Source organism: Salmo trutta, chromosome 12 (assembly GCF_901001165.1).
Source record: "Salmo trutta chromosome 12, fSalTru1.1, whole genome shotgun sequence".
NCBI lineage: Eukaryota > Metazoa > Chordata > Actinopteri > Salmoniformes > Salmonidae > Salmo > Salmo trutta.
Window position 1 is genome coordinate 63,521,461 of NC_042968.1, and position 14,885 is coordinate 63,536,345.

General features: G+C 42.4%; 1 protein-coding gene across 3 annotated transcripts in view; it reads right to left on the reverse strand.

Annotated features, from left to right (window-relative positions):
• Positions 1–7,076: 7,076 nt before the first annotated feature.
• LOC115203975 (netrin receptor UNC5D-like) overlaps positions 7,077–14,885 on the reverse strand; it is a 327,175-nt gene continuing 319,366 nt past the window's right edge. For all 3 annotated transcript variants that reach the window (XM_029769118.1, XM_029769119.1, XM_029769117.1), the window contains 3 exons: positions 13,523–13,687; positions 12,857–13,035; positions 7,077–10,183 (listed from right to left, as the gene is read on the reverse strand). In XM_029769118.1, the coding sequence (XP_029624978.1) occupies positions 9,952–10,183; positions 12,857–13,035; positions 13,523–13,687 (576 nt within the window). In that variant the 3' untranslated portion in view covers positions 7,077–9,951. The remainder of the gene's footprint in view (positions 10,184–12,856; positions 13,036–13,522; positions 13,688–14,885) is intronic.

The following is a 14,885-nucleotide window of genomic DNA, read 5'->3' on the forward strand; positions in this document are numbered from 1 at the left end:
ATCCTACAAAATCTAAAAGAGAGATGGTTTAAGATTGAAAGATAATGGATAATTGGATTCTGGAAGTTTCGTCAGTATGTGATGCGAGTATAAAGATACATGCAAAACAGTGCTTCAATAATAGTCTGCATGTCTTTATATAGGCATTAGATGTTGCACCATATTGAGCCTTGAGCATCATTCTCTACTTGTGACTTATTTTGGTTTTCAGTATGTTATACTAATATCAAATAATGGATGATGTGTATGTCTGAGTTTAATGTCTGAGTTGAATTTCACCTAAAATTACTATTCTTTTCTCCTAAAGCTGACATCGACAAAACCAGGCCTTATCCACACCCGAGAAGTGTCTTGCTTTAGTGATTTTGCCTGTTGATGCTTCAGTCCAAAAGAATTTGACTTCCGTGACAATGTGGAGTCAGAAAATGAGAATGCTGAGACAGTTTTGGAAGTGGGAAAGTGGGTCCTCGTACAATATGACGGAGAACTGTTCCCTGGCACCATCACACAGTTATGTAGAAATATTTGGTGGTATGGACACGTCATGTTGTTGATGATAAATCCTGAGTCCTATTAAGACTTTTTTTGTTTTACTTCCTTTCCAGATTGGCAATGGTCAATATGAGGTTAACACTATGAGTTGTGCTGGAGCGGACACATTTTTCATTCCATCCATCAGATTTGAGGGAGAAAAGGTCTGGTACTACTTGGACAACATAAAAGCCATCATCCCAGAGCCACAACTTGCACACATCCTCAGCTCGACACTTCTGTACACAAACAAACGTGTGTAAAACACTGGAATTGGAAGGGGGATAGAGAGGGTAGCAGGAGGTGTTTGGGTGGTGATAGGACTAGACTGTGAGGGTTACCGCCATACAACGGCCACATGCACCCTACCTCCAAGTTGATCTCATTACCTTGAAGCGGAGGGCCATTTAACCCCCTGGAATGCGGTTAACTGATTTTCTACTAGTGCAATATCCTGCTTATACCACAGCTACCTTGCCAAAGTAATTCATTCACAATAGTTTTGAAGTTTAGAAACAAATGTATACGGGACACAACCAATCAACATTGGGGGAAAAAATAGTACCTCCTACTTAATTAACTGGACTATTTCCATGAATTAGAAGTTTATGGTGTGCACAGTATGGTATGTGAATTTATATTTGTTTGATATTTTAGCTGTGTGCAAATTCTACACCTGTTCTTCTTAACATGGTGGTTCAGAATTAATGTACCCCCACGTGACAAGTATTGACAAATCTGAATGTGGTATTTGCCCTAGGTGGTCTGTAATTTTTCAGAGCCGTGGTAAAATGGTTTACATGTTTTTTATAATATGTTCTAATGTTGCCCTGTTTATCACTGTTCTAATGTTTTTGTATGTGTTGTTTTTATGTGTTCTCTGTTTTTAGCCTATGTATGTTATGTACTTTTGAAGCACTGCAAAATGTAATTAATTGAACTTGAATCCATGATTGTGCCAATATTATCTCATTTATTTTCTACATTAAATGTGTTTTTAACCATACCTCAGTCTTAGTATACTATTATCATTACCAAAATCATCAACCTCATTTACAAAACCTATGTATCATTACCGCAATAGGTGATCATTTAATGTTAATTTAATGAATGGAAAAATAGTAGTTTGTCTTTACGTTTTCAGAACGTTGCGCTAATGAGATTTTTAAGGACTTGTTTTGGAAAATATGGCCAAAAAGGTGTTAAATTGTCAGTAAATGTTTTTAAATCAACGCTCAAATATTTCAGACCTTGTTAATAATGCCTAAAAAGGAAATTTGTTGATGCAAGTCTTTGTAAAGGTTTCATGTTTGAGAAGATTTTGTGAGAATCACCCGGTTAAGGTCAGGCTTAGGGGAAGGGTTAGCTAACATGTTAAGCAATTGTAAAGTAGCAAAAAAGTATTAAGTAATTGAAAAGTTGATCATTAATGTTGTCCGTGATGATATTCAAACTTGCAAACTTTGGGTTGCTAGAGGTTATATCACCTACCCATCCACCCCAACCAACCATCCTGTGTGAGTTTTTGCCTTATGTAACCATCTGTCTTATATAACCATTCCAAAGGTAACATATCATAATAATATCAGTGTAACAGATTTACGTGTACTATTCTACGTCTAGTCTATGAGACCAGGCTGGAAGATAAGGGTGAAGGCGATTGAGGTGGCAAAAGTTAGTGGTCAATCAAATCTGCCATGCGGAGGCGATTAAAAGAGTTGAGAAAACAAGTGACGCTAAGTTATGATAGTGGATGTACCACAGCATGTAGTAAATGTTTTCTGCCAGTCAAAAGATACACTGTGTGTTAAAAAGGTGGATTTTGTGGCGTTCAGTGCCACAGTTAAAAATTGTACGGCTCAAGTCTCAAAGATGTCAATGAAACTGGATATTATTGTGGCTGCGGCAGAAAAGTTTTGGGAATTTAAGGATTTTATATTTGAAGACGCCGGTAGACGGCCCGCCTTCTAGGCTCCCCTTGAGAATGTGTAAGGATCAGATCTGTTTTATTTTTTAACAGAAAAGTCTATTGATTCGTTTTGTTTATTTAAAAAAACATTTTGGGTAGTTTTTAGTAGTTTGTTACGTTTTTAGGGAATCCTGTTTTCCATCCCACACTGTAGGTGGCGGGATGCACACAAAATTGTGCAAACAACAATAGACCATAGAATAAGTTTGCTAGCACCTCTGCCCTGTCCTACATAGTTATCTAGGAAACTTTGGCTAACTAGCATTAAGTAAAACCTAAAACATATTTTTGAAAATACAAGTTCTGCTGGACAATTTAGCACAAGATGCTCTTTGGAATGATATAGCTTTCTAGCTAAGTAGATCACGTTTGCTGGCCATTTAGCTTCGCTAGCTAGCAAACGTTAGCTGCCAGCTAGCTAACGATAACTTGACAGTGTTCCGTACACGTGAATGTATTTTAGCGCACCAAAAAATGTATACGTCAACTGTAATATGAACACCATTGTAAAGCACAATTTCTCAGATTTCCAGCAAAATCAATGACGCGACCTTCATGCCTGTCTCTGCATGATTGAAGAAGGCAATGGAGCTCCGCCTGGTCTTTTTAAATATTTGAGAGGAGGAAGCGAAGGCTACTGAGTAGTAGTGAAAGGGGGAGATATGTCGTGTGGGGAAACAGCTTTTTTCACCCGATTTGTCCAACTTATCACCTCTGCAATTTTAATAAAACACTATAAAGAGTTTATATAACGTGTGATTACATGTATATTTGAAGGGTTGTGTCGAATTTGAAAAGGGTTTTTAGAGCGGCGCTAACGTTATTTCACAAGTATACCGCTGTCGCGGCTTTTGAGAGTCATGATGTTATGCAGAGATGACGCGAAACATTTTGGGGAGATATTCGTGGGCTATATTCAGCCTTGTCTCAGGGTAGTAAGTTGGTGGTTTGAAGATATCCCTCTAGTGGTGTGGAGGTTGTGTTTTGGCAAAGTGGGTTGGGTTATATCCTGCCTGGTTGGCCCTGTCCGGGGGTATCGTTGGACGGGGCCACAGTGTCTCCCGACCCCTCTTGTCTCATCCTCCAGTATTTATGCGGCAAAAGTTTATCTGTCGGGGGCTAGGGTCAGTCTGTCATATCTGGAGTATTTATCCTGTCTTATCCGGTGTCCTGTGTGAATTTAAGTATGCTCCCTCTAATTCTCTCTCTCTCCTAGCTAGATAGCATCCTTGGTCAGCAAACTAGTGGTTCAAATTTTAAGACTTACTATCTAGCTAGCTAACCAGCTAGTGTATGAGCAAAAATATTGTTTCATGTTTGATAGGCCTACGACACATTTTCATTTAGACAACAATTTCTTCATATTTCCCGGGTTATGTTGGAGTTCCATGTCTCTGTGTCCTATGTCTCTGTCATTGTTGTTGTGTGCCTCAGGAGTGTGTGCGCCTCAGTGCGCATAGAATGCTTTGGAGTAAGAACATTGAATAAGAGAAAATGATAGTTCCATGTATGCGTGGTGTTGAAATATCATGCAAAATAATTATGTCTGATTAAGACGAATGTACCAATGTAACAATAGATGTGGAAATTGTCTTTTGCATTGCAGAACCGGGTTATTGGTTGTAATTGCCAATTGGGTAATTGTATAGTCCCAGGGGCCAAGTGCTTATATTATGTAGGCCTACCTGTTTGAGCTCCTGTTGGACAGATTCAATTTGTTTTCTCAAGGGGAGGCTACACAGTCTTGCCCTCTACCTGTGTCCATTCAGATAGGTAAGGTAACGCCTGATACAGAGGCTATTTCTGTAGCGCTTAAACCATTGGAGCACTAAGACCTGTAAATAAATCTACACCCTCCGAGCACGTCAACCTGCCTTGCCTTCTGCTGATTTCATGCCCGTATGACTGCTACAAGGACCCTATTTTACAATTACTGTACGTAGGCTAATCAAAATGTGTTGTAGACAAAATAATGAAAAGGGCTGTCTGGTAGCCTCAATAAATAGACAACGATTTGTAGTTGAACAAGTCATTGCATGTAGAGATTTATTTTTTACTTGAGCCTTGAAAACTTGTGACTCGACTTGCTTTGTAACGATGTGTGCTGAGAGTCGGGAAACAAGTTCAGGGAGTGAGTGTTTTAATAAAATAAACGGAACATAATACAAAAAAAGAACCTTGAACAATGCACAAACATGAAACAGAAACAATGACACCTGGGGAAGGAACCAAAGGGAGTGAAATATATAGGGCACGTAATCAAAGAAGTGATGGAGTCCAGGTGAGTCTGACGACGCGCAGTTGAGCATAACGACGGTGACAGGTGTGCGCCAAAACGAGCAGCCTGGTGACCTAGAGGCTGGAGAGGGAGCACACGTGACAGTACTCCCTTCCCGACGCGTGGCTCCAGCCGCAGGACGCCGACCAAAATGACGATCCCGGGGAACAGGAGCGGACCGGTCACCTCTGCAGAGGCACAGGAAACTCGTCAATCCGGCTGAGATGCAGGATCATGGCGACCTAGAGTGCCGGAGAGAGAGCATAACTGACGGTACCCCCTCCCTGGCGCGTTCGGCTCCAGCTGCAGGACGCCAACCCAAGGGACGATCCCGGGGATTAGGAGCGGACTGGTCACCCCCGCTGATGCGCAGGAACCTGTTCCGGCTGGGACGCGGGAACCTGACAGACCGGCTGAGGCAGGGGAGCCTGGCGATCCGGTTGAGGAATGAGAGCCTGACGAGCCAGTGGAAGCAGGGGAGCCTGGCGATCCGGCTGAGGCATGAAAGCCCGACGAGCCGGCTGAGGCAGGGGAGCCTGCCGATCCGGCTGAGGCATGAGAGCCTGTAGCGGCTCCCGGACCCAACATCATTCCCACCTAACCCCCCCCCCCCCCCCAAAAACACTCCCTGATGCTTTTCTTAGGTGAGGAGTCATTCTGTAACGATGTGCGTTGAGAGTCGGGAAGCAAGTTCAGGGAGCGAGTGTTTTAATAAAATAAATGGAACATAATACAAAACAAGAACCTCGAACAACGCACAGACATGAAACGGAAACAATGACGCCTGGGGACGGAACCAAAGGGAGTGACATATATAGGGCAGGTAATCAAGGAAGCAATGGAGTCCAGTTGAGTCTAACAATGGTGACAGGTGTGCGTCATAACGAGCAGCCTGGTGACCTAGAGGCCGGAGAGGGAGCACACGTGACATGCTCTTAGAATGCATGACTTGGTCTTGACTTGAGTCTTGACCCCTTCTTGGAACTCGACTTGAGACACGGACCTTGTGACTTGAGACTTACTTGTGACTGGAATGACAGTGACTTGGTCCCACCTCTGGTAAGTAATATCACGATTCCAAAGCTATACCAAAGCGATTTGGTATAGCGATTCCAAAGCGATATTACAGATAGCAAGTTAATTATCTTATCTCGGAAAATATTTGTAATGTTGTTAATGAAATGTGTGCTAATGTGTTTTTAAGCTAGCGCCCAATAGACTCCCATTCATTCCTTAAAGGAGAGTGTTCCTTTTCCCAGAATCGCCCAGAATGCACTGCGTGGCCCATTGATGTAGCATAGGCAATGTTTCCTATCTCAAAAGGATATCTGCCGTTGCGAATGTTAAACTCCACTCTGTGAGGTACATTGATCTGCAGGTTGAACATGGTGAAATTGTAGAATCCTAAATTGATAGTGCAGTTTGTTTAGGCGATTTTACAGCTAACTAGCTACATTACATGCTGATATTGTCTTTGGTATTATTGTGTGTAGCTACCTTTGCTAGCTAGCTAGCTACCTTCAGTGGCCCAGCCAGAGCCCGGACTTGAACCCGATCTAACATCTCTGGAAAGGCCTGAAAATAGCTGTGAAGCGACACTCCCCATTCAACCGGACAAAGCTTGAGAGGATCTGCAAAGAAGAATGGGAGAAACTCCCCAAATATAGGTGTGCCAAGCTTGTAGGGTCATACCCAAGAAGGCTCAAGGCTTTAATCACTGCCAAAAGTGCTTCAACAAAATACTGATGAAAGGGTCTGAATACTTATGTGAATGTGATATTTCCGTTTGTTTTATTTTTTATAAATTTGCAAACATTTCTGAAAAACTGTTTTTGCTTTGTCATTATGGGGTATTGTGTGTAGATTGATGAGAATACATTTTTTTAAATTCATTTTAGAATAAGGCTGTAAAGTAACAACATGTGGAAAAAGTCAAGAGGTCTTTATACTTTCCGAATGCATTGTATTGGCTCATTATTTGGCAAACACTGACCAGTTATTGCGCTATTTTTACCAATGTGATAACCATTTATTAATGGTTTATAATGCATTTACACATGATTAAATAGGCCTAATCATTAATAACGTAATTATAACCCCTTTGTTACCCCTAAAACATTATAGAGGTAAGATAAATATTGATTTTGATGTAACATTTTCATATTTTAGTATACGCTTTTCATATTCATGTGAAATTCCTGAGGGTGGCTACTTTGAAGAATCTAAAATGTCACTATTATCACTTATTCTACAATGCAGAAAATAGTACAAATAAAGAAAAACCCTGGAATGAGTAGGTGTGTCCAAACCTTTGACTGGTGCTGTACAGTAGGTTGTAGTATGATTTATTTCTTCCTCAGTGATTTCACACACACACACCCCTACCATTTATAACATAAAGAAGGGACATTTCATCACCAAAGCACGTTTTCACCCACTCTGGGTAGAGTGGCTAGACACCCTAGTTATTGTTATAAACCTAAGGTCAGGATTCAATCCAAGGCATGTTATAGAGCAGTGCACTGGACAGCCGCCAATGCTTAACAGGAGAATGCATTGATGGTAAACACGGCAAATGTTGGCTCAAGCCAAAATGACCTTTAGAAGGCACAATGTTGATTGAATCTCGGCCTAAGGTTTATTACAATGTCATTTTTAGACCAAAGAAAGCAAGTGAATTTCACTGCATATTTATTTCAAAACATGACAGAGTATATGCATTTGCAAATTATGTTGAGGAAAAAAAAGAACATAAATCAGCAAAAATACACATCAAACAGTGATAAGCAGCATAATAATCATCGTACTATTCACCTGCTTAACATTGAAAATGTATAGCGTTGTAAAACATAGCTAAGTCAATCAAATGTGATTATAGAGTATGTATAAAGAACGTTCATGGCTTAATTGAATTTCATTAATTATAAATGCCTCTCACTGTATGCATAATAATATTTTCAGGATAAAATCATCATTCAACTATTTTTTAATAGTTACGTTTTACTCTAACCAAAAATATAATAATTGCAGTATGAGAACTAGGAAGGATCTCTTAGATTTCTCTTAGATTTCTTCCTAATAAGGAAGGGCAGACTATGTAAAAACAGCAGCTCAAAATAAAAGCGATATATTGTCAGATGAATGTCTCAGTACGTCTGACATAGATATCGTTTTACTCAAATCAGTACTGTTTCTTTATTTTTCTCCAAGGGAATACAGATCTAAAGACAGTAGCTTGTGAGAGATACACACATCACACATCAGGATGAACTCAAATACTAGCACTAGGCTGGATTCTCCAAAGGGACAAAGACAGATCTTCAAATTCATGTCACACAAACACACCTCCAGGTGCGCACACATGCACCCACAAACTGATGTGTATTATTTTTTGGTGTTCCAGATGTTCAATTAGGCATACACCTCACTACATTGGAGAACTGTGTGTGCATATGCCCAGAGTGTGTGTGTGTGTGTATTTCAGATCAGTTCAGTGTGTGTCAGTTCATCATCTCCAAGCTGCAGCTCCTGCTATCATGTGTGATGGGTTTAAATGCTGTAACAACGTTGGGAGCACCACTGCCATGTGCCCGGTGTCTCCCACACTTTAGGTAGAGGAGACTGGACAGCTTACTATAGTTAAGTACTAGCATGTAAAAACACTGTAAATTCCATTAAACAACACCATGACAGTTCTACACACTGTTCCTCACAGTTCACCTTTTTTTATTTTGACCTATTTTGTGTGTGTATGTGGGTGGGCAACTTTTTGAAGTTGAATAATATTTGGGTTTGTGTTTCCTGGTAGTAGGCTAAGGGTTAGTTCGTTAGTTAGCCTGACTTGGCCTACGGCACCACTGGAGTGGGAGTTTAAGGGTTAACAGCACACACGTAAATACTCAAATCACTTCAATTCATTTTCTGACCAATACATTTAGGTAAAAAATATCCACCTGATAGGAAAGTGCCATTCTGCTTGTTTGTGTGTGGGTGTTGATCTTACCCATGTGACAGCCTGGGATGTTTCGACCGTCCCTCATACATTCTCCTTCATTCATCTGCAGATAGCCATTTGTTAATTAATGTCACTGCTTTAGAGTGACACCAGAACCTTTTCAGCGCCATTCAGTAAAATTACATATTGGCTGCGTCCCAATATCAACATATACCACAACGCACACCACTCTGAATGTATGCCCCAATACATTGCACTCTGAATGTATGCCCAAATACATTGCTTCATTCTAAGTAGTATGCTCGTGTGTGTATGGGTAACCCTAGGTATGGGTAACCCAAATGTTTGTGGCGTCATATGGCAGACGTCATAACTGACTGTTTTTCACAACATGTTGTCAACATCTGAATACCTAGATAGAGCTTGTTTCTCTCTGGTTCCACAGTAGGCCTATGCATTAACACACCTTCAATGTGCAAGGAAAAACACAAGAAAAGAAAGAAAAGAGAGAGATATAAATATAAAATAAACAACAACATCTTCACGTCACACAAAGAATTCTTGCTATCGAGGGGAATGACTAGAAGGCTGGGGCCTAATAGTCCAGGTTAGAAAGAGTGCCACTTGTTGGTTTGTGGTTCAGTTGTGGTTCACCTTCTGACTCTGTTGTGGATTAGTCCCTAGGTTACTGTAGTTAATTCCTCTGTTTCTACCTAAACAACAGTAGCTGCCCTCTTGTGGCAGGACCTTCAGACCTCTAGATCCCACTACACTGCTTGCTTGTCCCCTTCTCCCTCTCTCCCTTGCACCTCTTCTCCTCTTGCACCACTATCCCTTGTCCCCTGTCCCTTATCCCCATCTCTTCTTGCACCCCTAGACCTGGTCTTCACCCCTCCCCTCTCAAACCATTGTCCCCCTCACCCCTTTTCATTCTCTCCCTTATACCCTTCTCCTCTAGCACCTCTTGTTCTCCTATCATCTTGTCCCTCTTACCCCTCCATTCAGCCTGGTGGTCTGACTTTAGTTAAAGTAGTTAATTAGTTCCCCTGTAGTACTTAGTCATGTCTGCTCTCTGTCCAATCCTCCCCTGGCTGGAGTCTTCTGTATGACCTCCTCCACTATAAGGGTCCATCCATTCCTCCCCTGTTTAGGCTAGTTCATTCCCAGCCTTGTGATCCTTTGCTGGGGCTCCAGTTCATCCGTTCATCCCTCCCCTGGTTAGGTGAACTCAGCGTCCAGCTCCTCAGTGCTGCGGCCCAGGGTAGCGGTGGTCCTTGTGGTGGTCTGTGTGCTGGTCCTACTGGAGGTGGAGTGGGTGGAGTGGACCTTGCCGATCTCCTCCAGAGCGCTGGCCAGAGAATCCAGATCCCCTGTGTCCTGGTGCTGGGCCTCCCATAGGCTGAGGATCACCGCCGATGGGCTCTCCTGACGCGCAAAGTAACAGAGGTTCCTAGAGGGAGGGGAGAGGGAAGTGGGGGGGGGCAGAGAAACAGAGGACACTGTTCATATCGAATGCTGGGGCTTGATGAGTAGTTGACCAGATGATTCAGATATGCTTGTACTGGAATAGATCCAACAAGAGGTACTAGCTGTGGTTACTCAGGAAGAGGTTTGGGAGACACTGGACAAGAAGTATGAGGGGAAAAATTTGTGGATGATGAAAAGGAAGAAGGAAATCACCGCACCACCTTAGCTGTTGTTAAAACTCACATTCACCAGAGGGCACTGTTTCATCACAGTAGTCTCTCTCTCTCTCTCTCTCCTCTCTCTCTCTCTCTCCTCTCTCTCCTCTCCTCTCTCTCTCTCTCTCTCTCTCTCTCTCTCTCTCTCTCTCTCTCTCTCTCTCTCTCTCTCTCTCTCTCTCTCTCTCTCTCTCTCTCTTCTCTCTTCTCTCTCTCTCTCCTCTCTCTCTCTCTCTCTCTCTCTCTCTCTCTCTCTCCTCTCTCTCTCTCTCTCCTGTCCTCTCTCTCTCTCTCTCTCTCTCTCTCTCTCTCTCTCTCTCTCTCTCTCTCTCTCTCTCTCTCTCTCTCTCTCTCTCTCTCTCTCTCTCTCTCTCTGGTAGAGACATTCTCATTAAATGCTGCTGGCGGCTTCCACTGGTTAGAAAATACTCCCCAAATCCTTCTCCCATTCCCAAAATGCCTCATGTTGTTTACCAGCACAGTTTTTGGTTTATGTCACACGGCTTATGTCACCCTTTTACTCAGTAAACTTTACCCCCCCCCCATTTCCGCACTCCGAAAAGATAGATGGAAGATCAGAGAGAGGGGGAGGGGGGTTGCAGGATAAAGGGAGGGAGAGAGTGATAGTGGAAAGGGTAGGCTACGTGGAAACAAGACACCAGGACTATGTTTACACAGACAGCCCAATTATGGTCAAAACATCTGATCGCAGATGATCAGAATAGAGCTGCCTGGGTAAATGCAGCCAAGATGGCTAAAAAAATTAGCCATCTATTATTGACTGTTTCTTCTTCTGCTGAGGGAATAGAGATCACCCAATATCGAACCGCTAAAATCCCCAACATCCTAAGCAAATACCGCTCTGGCAGCTATCCCAGAAATACTTCTACAGGAGGGAGGGATGGAGGGAATGAAGGAGGTAGAAAGGGACCTACAGTACTGTTCAAAAGTTTGGGATCACAGAAATGTTTTTGTTTTTGAAAGAAAAGCAAAAAATGTTGTCCATTAAAATAACATCAAATTGATCAGAAATACAGTGTAGACATTGTTAATGTTGTAAATGACTATTGTAGCTGGAAACGGCAGATTTTTTATGTAATATCTACATAGGCGTACAGAGGCCCATTATCAGCAACCATCACTGCTGTGTTCCAATGGCATGTTGTGTTAGCTAATCCAAGTTTATCATTTTAAAACGCTAATTGATCATTAGAAAACCCTTTTGCAATTATGTTAACACAGCTGAAAACTGATTAAAGAAGCAATAAAATTGGCTTTCTTTAGACTAGTTGAGTATCTGGGGCATCAGAATTTGATTACAGGGTCAAAATGGCCAGAAACAAAGCACTTTCTTCTCAAACTCGTCAGTCTATTCTTGTTCTGAGAAATGAAGGCTATTTCATGCGAGAAACTGAAGATCTCGTACAGTGCTGTGTACTACTCCCTTCACAGAACAGTTCAAACTGGCTCTAACCAGAATAGAAAGAGGAGTGGGAGGCCCCGGTGCACAACTGAGCAAGAGGACAAGTACATTAGAGTGTCTAGTTTGAGAAACAGACACCTCACAAGTCCTAAACTGGCAGCTTCATTAAATAGTACCCGCAAAACACCAGTCTCAAAATTTTTTCCTCATAATATTATCATCAAATTATGAACTTGTTCTCTCGTTTTCTCTCTTACCACTCCAGCCTGAGCAACCGGTGGCCTGAGACCTTCCTGCAGTTTACCCAAATACACAATCTCCTCCAGCTATTGTGTATGTATGTGTCTCTGTGCATGTATGTGTCTCTGTGTATGTATGTGTCTCTGTGTGTATGTCTCTCAGTCTGTGTATTTGTGTGTGCGTGTGTGTACAGATATATAATGAGATCAGCCATGTGTGTCTGTGGCCTGGTCTCAGGTAGGGCTGCTTGGTGATAGCAGATAAGGATTGGCATCAAAATGAAGATGAATGCATTCAGTTGTACAACTGACTAGGTTTCCCCCTTTCCCTTTCCCACGGTGGTGAAGGTTCAGACTAAAAACCAACCAGTATGCAAATGAACTGGGCACAGCCATGGGGACAATTGGTAGACAGAGTTGAATCAGTCAAGATTGATAATTTCTGTAATTTTGTCATTTCATGATGAGTCATATTGACCAAGCCAAAAGAGCAAACAAAGTAGACGATAGACACATTTCTGTAGCGTGCAGTGTCATTATTAATCAATATAATTTATTGGACTACCTAAATTAAATGGACTTAAACGGGTGGTACTCAAGATGGCTGCTAGTCAAATTTAAACATGGTGAACATTACACGGGCCAGTATAACAGTTGGACTAGAAATTAAGGATGGGGACAAGAGATTCTTTGTTTATAGTACCTGAAAGCGTTTCTGTGTGTGAATGTGTGTATGTATGAGTGTGTGTGTGCGCAAGAGCATGCGTATGGTATCTCACCTGTCTATGCAGAGTTTCTGTGCAAGCAGCTGCCAGTCCTTGCCCTTGGCGTTGGCTGTGTCGAAGGTGGCACAGATCCTCTGGCGGATGGAAAGTGGGATCTTGAAAGCCCTGGACCCCATCTGTGATGTGATGGTACAGTCCGACTGAGTGAAGAAGGGGACTACCTCCTTTTCACTCTGGAGGAAGAAACCATTACAGGATAAGTTTTCTTTCATAATTCAATGCATTTCTACAGATAACAGCGGATTATATGGCTTCAAAGAGTTAAACCGATGCAATATACAAGTCAAGAGCCCCCTGAGAGCTTCATTAAGAAAAGCTCTTCAGTCAAATCCGGAGACATTCACTCTAATGAGAGAGCCTATTAGTATAACAGCATCACCTACATTTGGGGTTTACACACACACACACACACACACACACACACACACACACACACACACACACACACTAGCATTAATATACACACACACACACACACTAGCATTAATATACACACACACACACGCATGCATGTGCACACACACACACACACACACACACACACACACACACACACACACACACACACACACACACACTAATGAAGACGGACACTCACAAACACAGGGCCGCACGTGCGCACACACACACTCTTCCTCCCACATACACTCCTCCACTTACCTCGACCACGGAGGTGTAGACCTGGAGGATTTGCTCCTGACCTTTGACCTGGCGCACACTGATCTTACAGGACAGCTGGGAGGAGGCGGGGCTGTAGCGCTCCAATGAGAAGGCACACTGCAGGGGGTGCTGGTTACTAGCCCACACCTGAGAGAATGAGAACTCCTGGAGGAAGAGAGAGACAGAGAGAGAGAAAGGAAGGGAGGGGGGGGAGAGAGAGAGAAAGAGAGGAGAGAGAGTGAGAACCCAAAAAGGCGTGTGGTGTTGATGGTATCCTCAATGAAATGATAAGATATACAGAGGACAAATTCAAATTGGCTATACTTCAACTCTTTAACATCATCCTTAGCTCTGGCATCTTCCCCAATATGTGGAACCAAGGACTGATCACCCCAATCCACAAAAGTGGAGAAAAATCTGACCCCAATAACTACCATGGGATATGCGTCAACAGCAACCTTGGAAAAATCCTCTGCATTATCATTAACATCAGACTCATACATTTCCTCAGTGAAAACAATGTACTGAGCAAATGTCAAATTGGCTTTTACCAAATTACCATACGACAGACCACATATTCACCCTGCATACCCTAAATGACAAACAAACAAAACAAAAGCAAAGTCTTTACTCAATTTGGTATGAGGGTCTACTATACAAATTGATGGAAAGTGGTGTTGGGGAAAAAACATAGGACATTATAAAATCCATGAACACAAACAACAAGGGTGCGGTTAAAATTGGCAAAAAAACACACATTTCTTTCCACAGGGTCGTGGGATGAGACAGGGATGCAGCTTAAGCCCGCCCTCTTCAACATACACTGCTCAAAAAAATTAAGGGAACACTAAAATAATACATCCTAGATCTGAATTAATGAAATAATCTTATTAAATACTTTTTTCTTTACATAGTTGAATGTGCTGACAACAAAATCACACAAAAATAATCAATGGAAATCCAATTTATCAACCCATGGAGGTCTGGATTTGGAGTCACACTCAAAATGAAAGTGGAAAACCACACTACAGGCTGATCCAACTTTGATGTAATGTCCTTAAAACAAGTCAAAATGAGGCTCCCTACAGCGCTGGGCATGCTCCTGATGAGGTGGCGGATGGTCTCCTGAGGGATCTCCTCCCAGACCTGGACTAAAGCATCCGCCAACTCCTGGACAGTCTGTGGTGCAACATGGCATTGGTGGATGGAGCGAGACATGATGTCCCAGATGTGCTCAATTGGATTCAGGTCTGGGGAACGGGCGGGCCAGTCCATAGCATCAATGCCTTCCTCTTGCAGGAACTGCTGACACACTCCAGCCACATGAGGTCTAGCATTGTCTTGCATTAGGCGGAACCCAGGG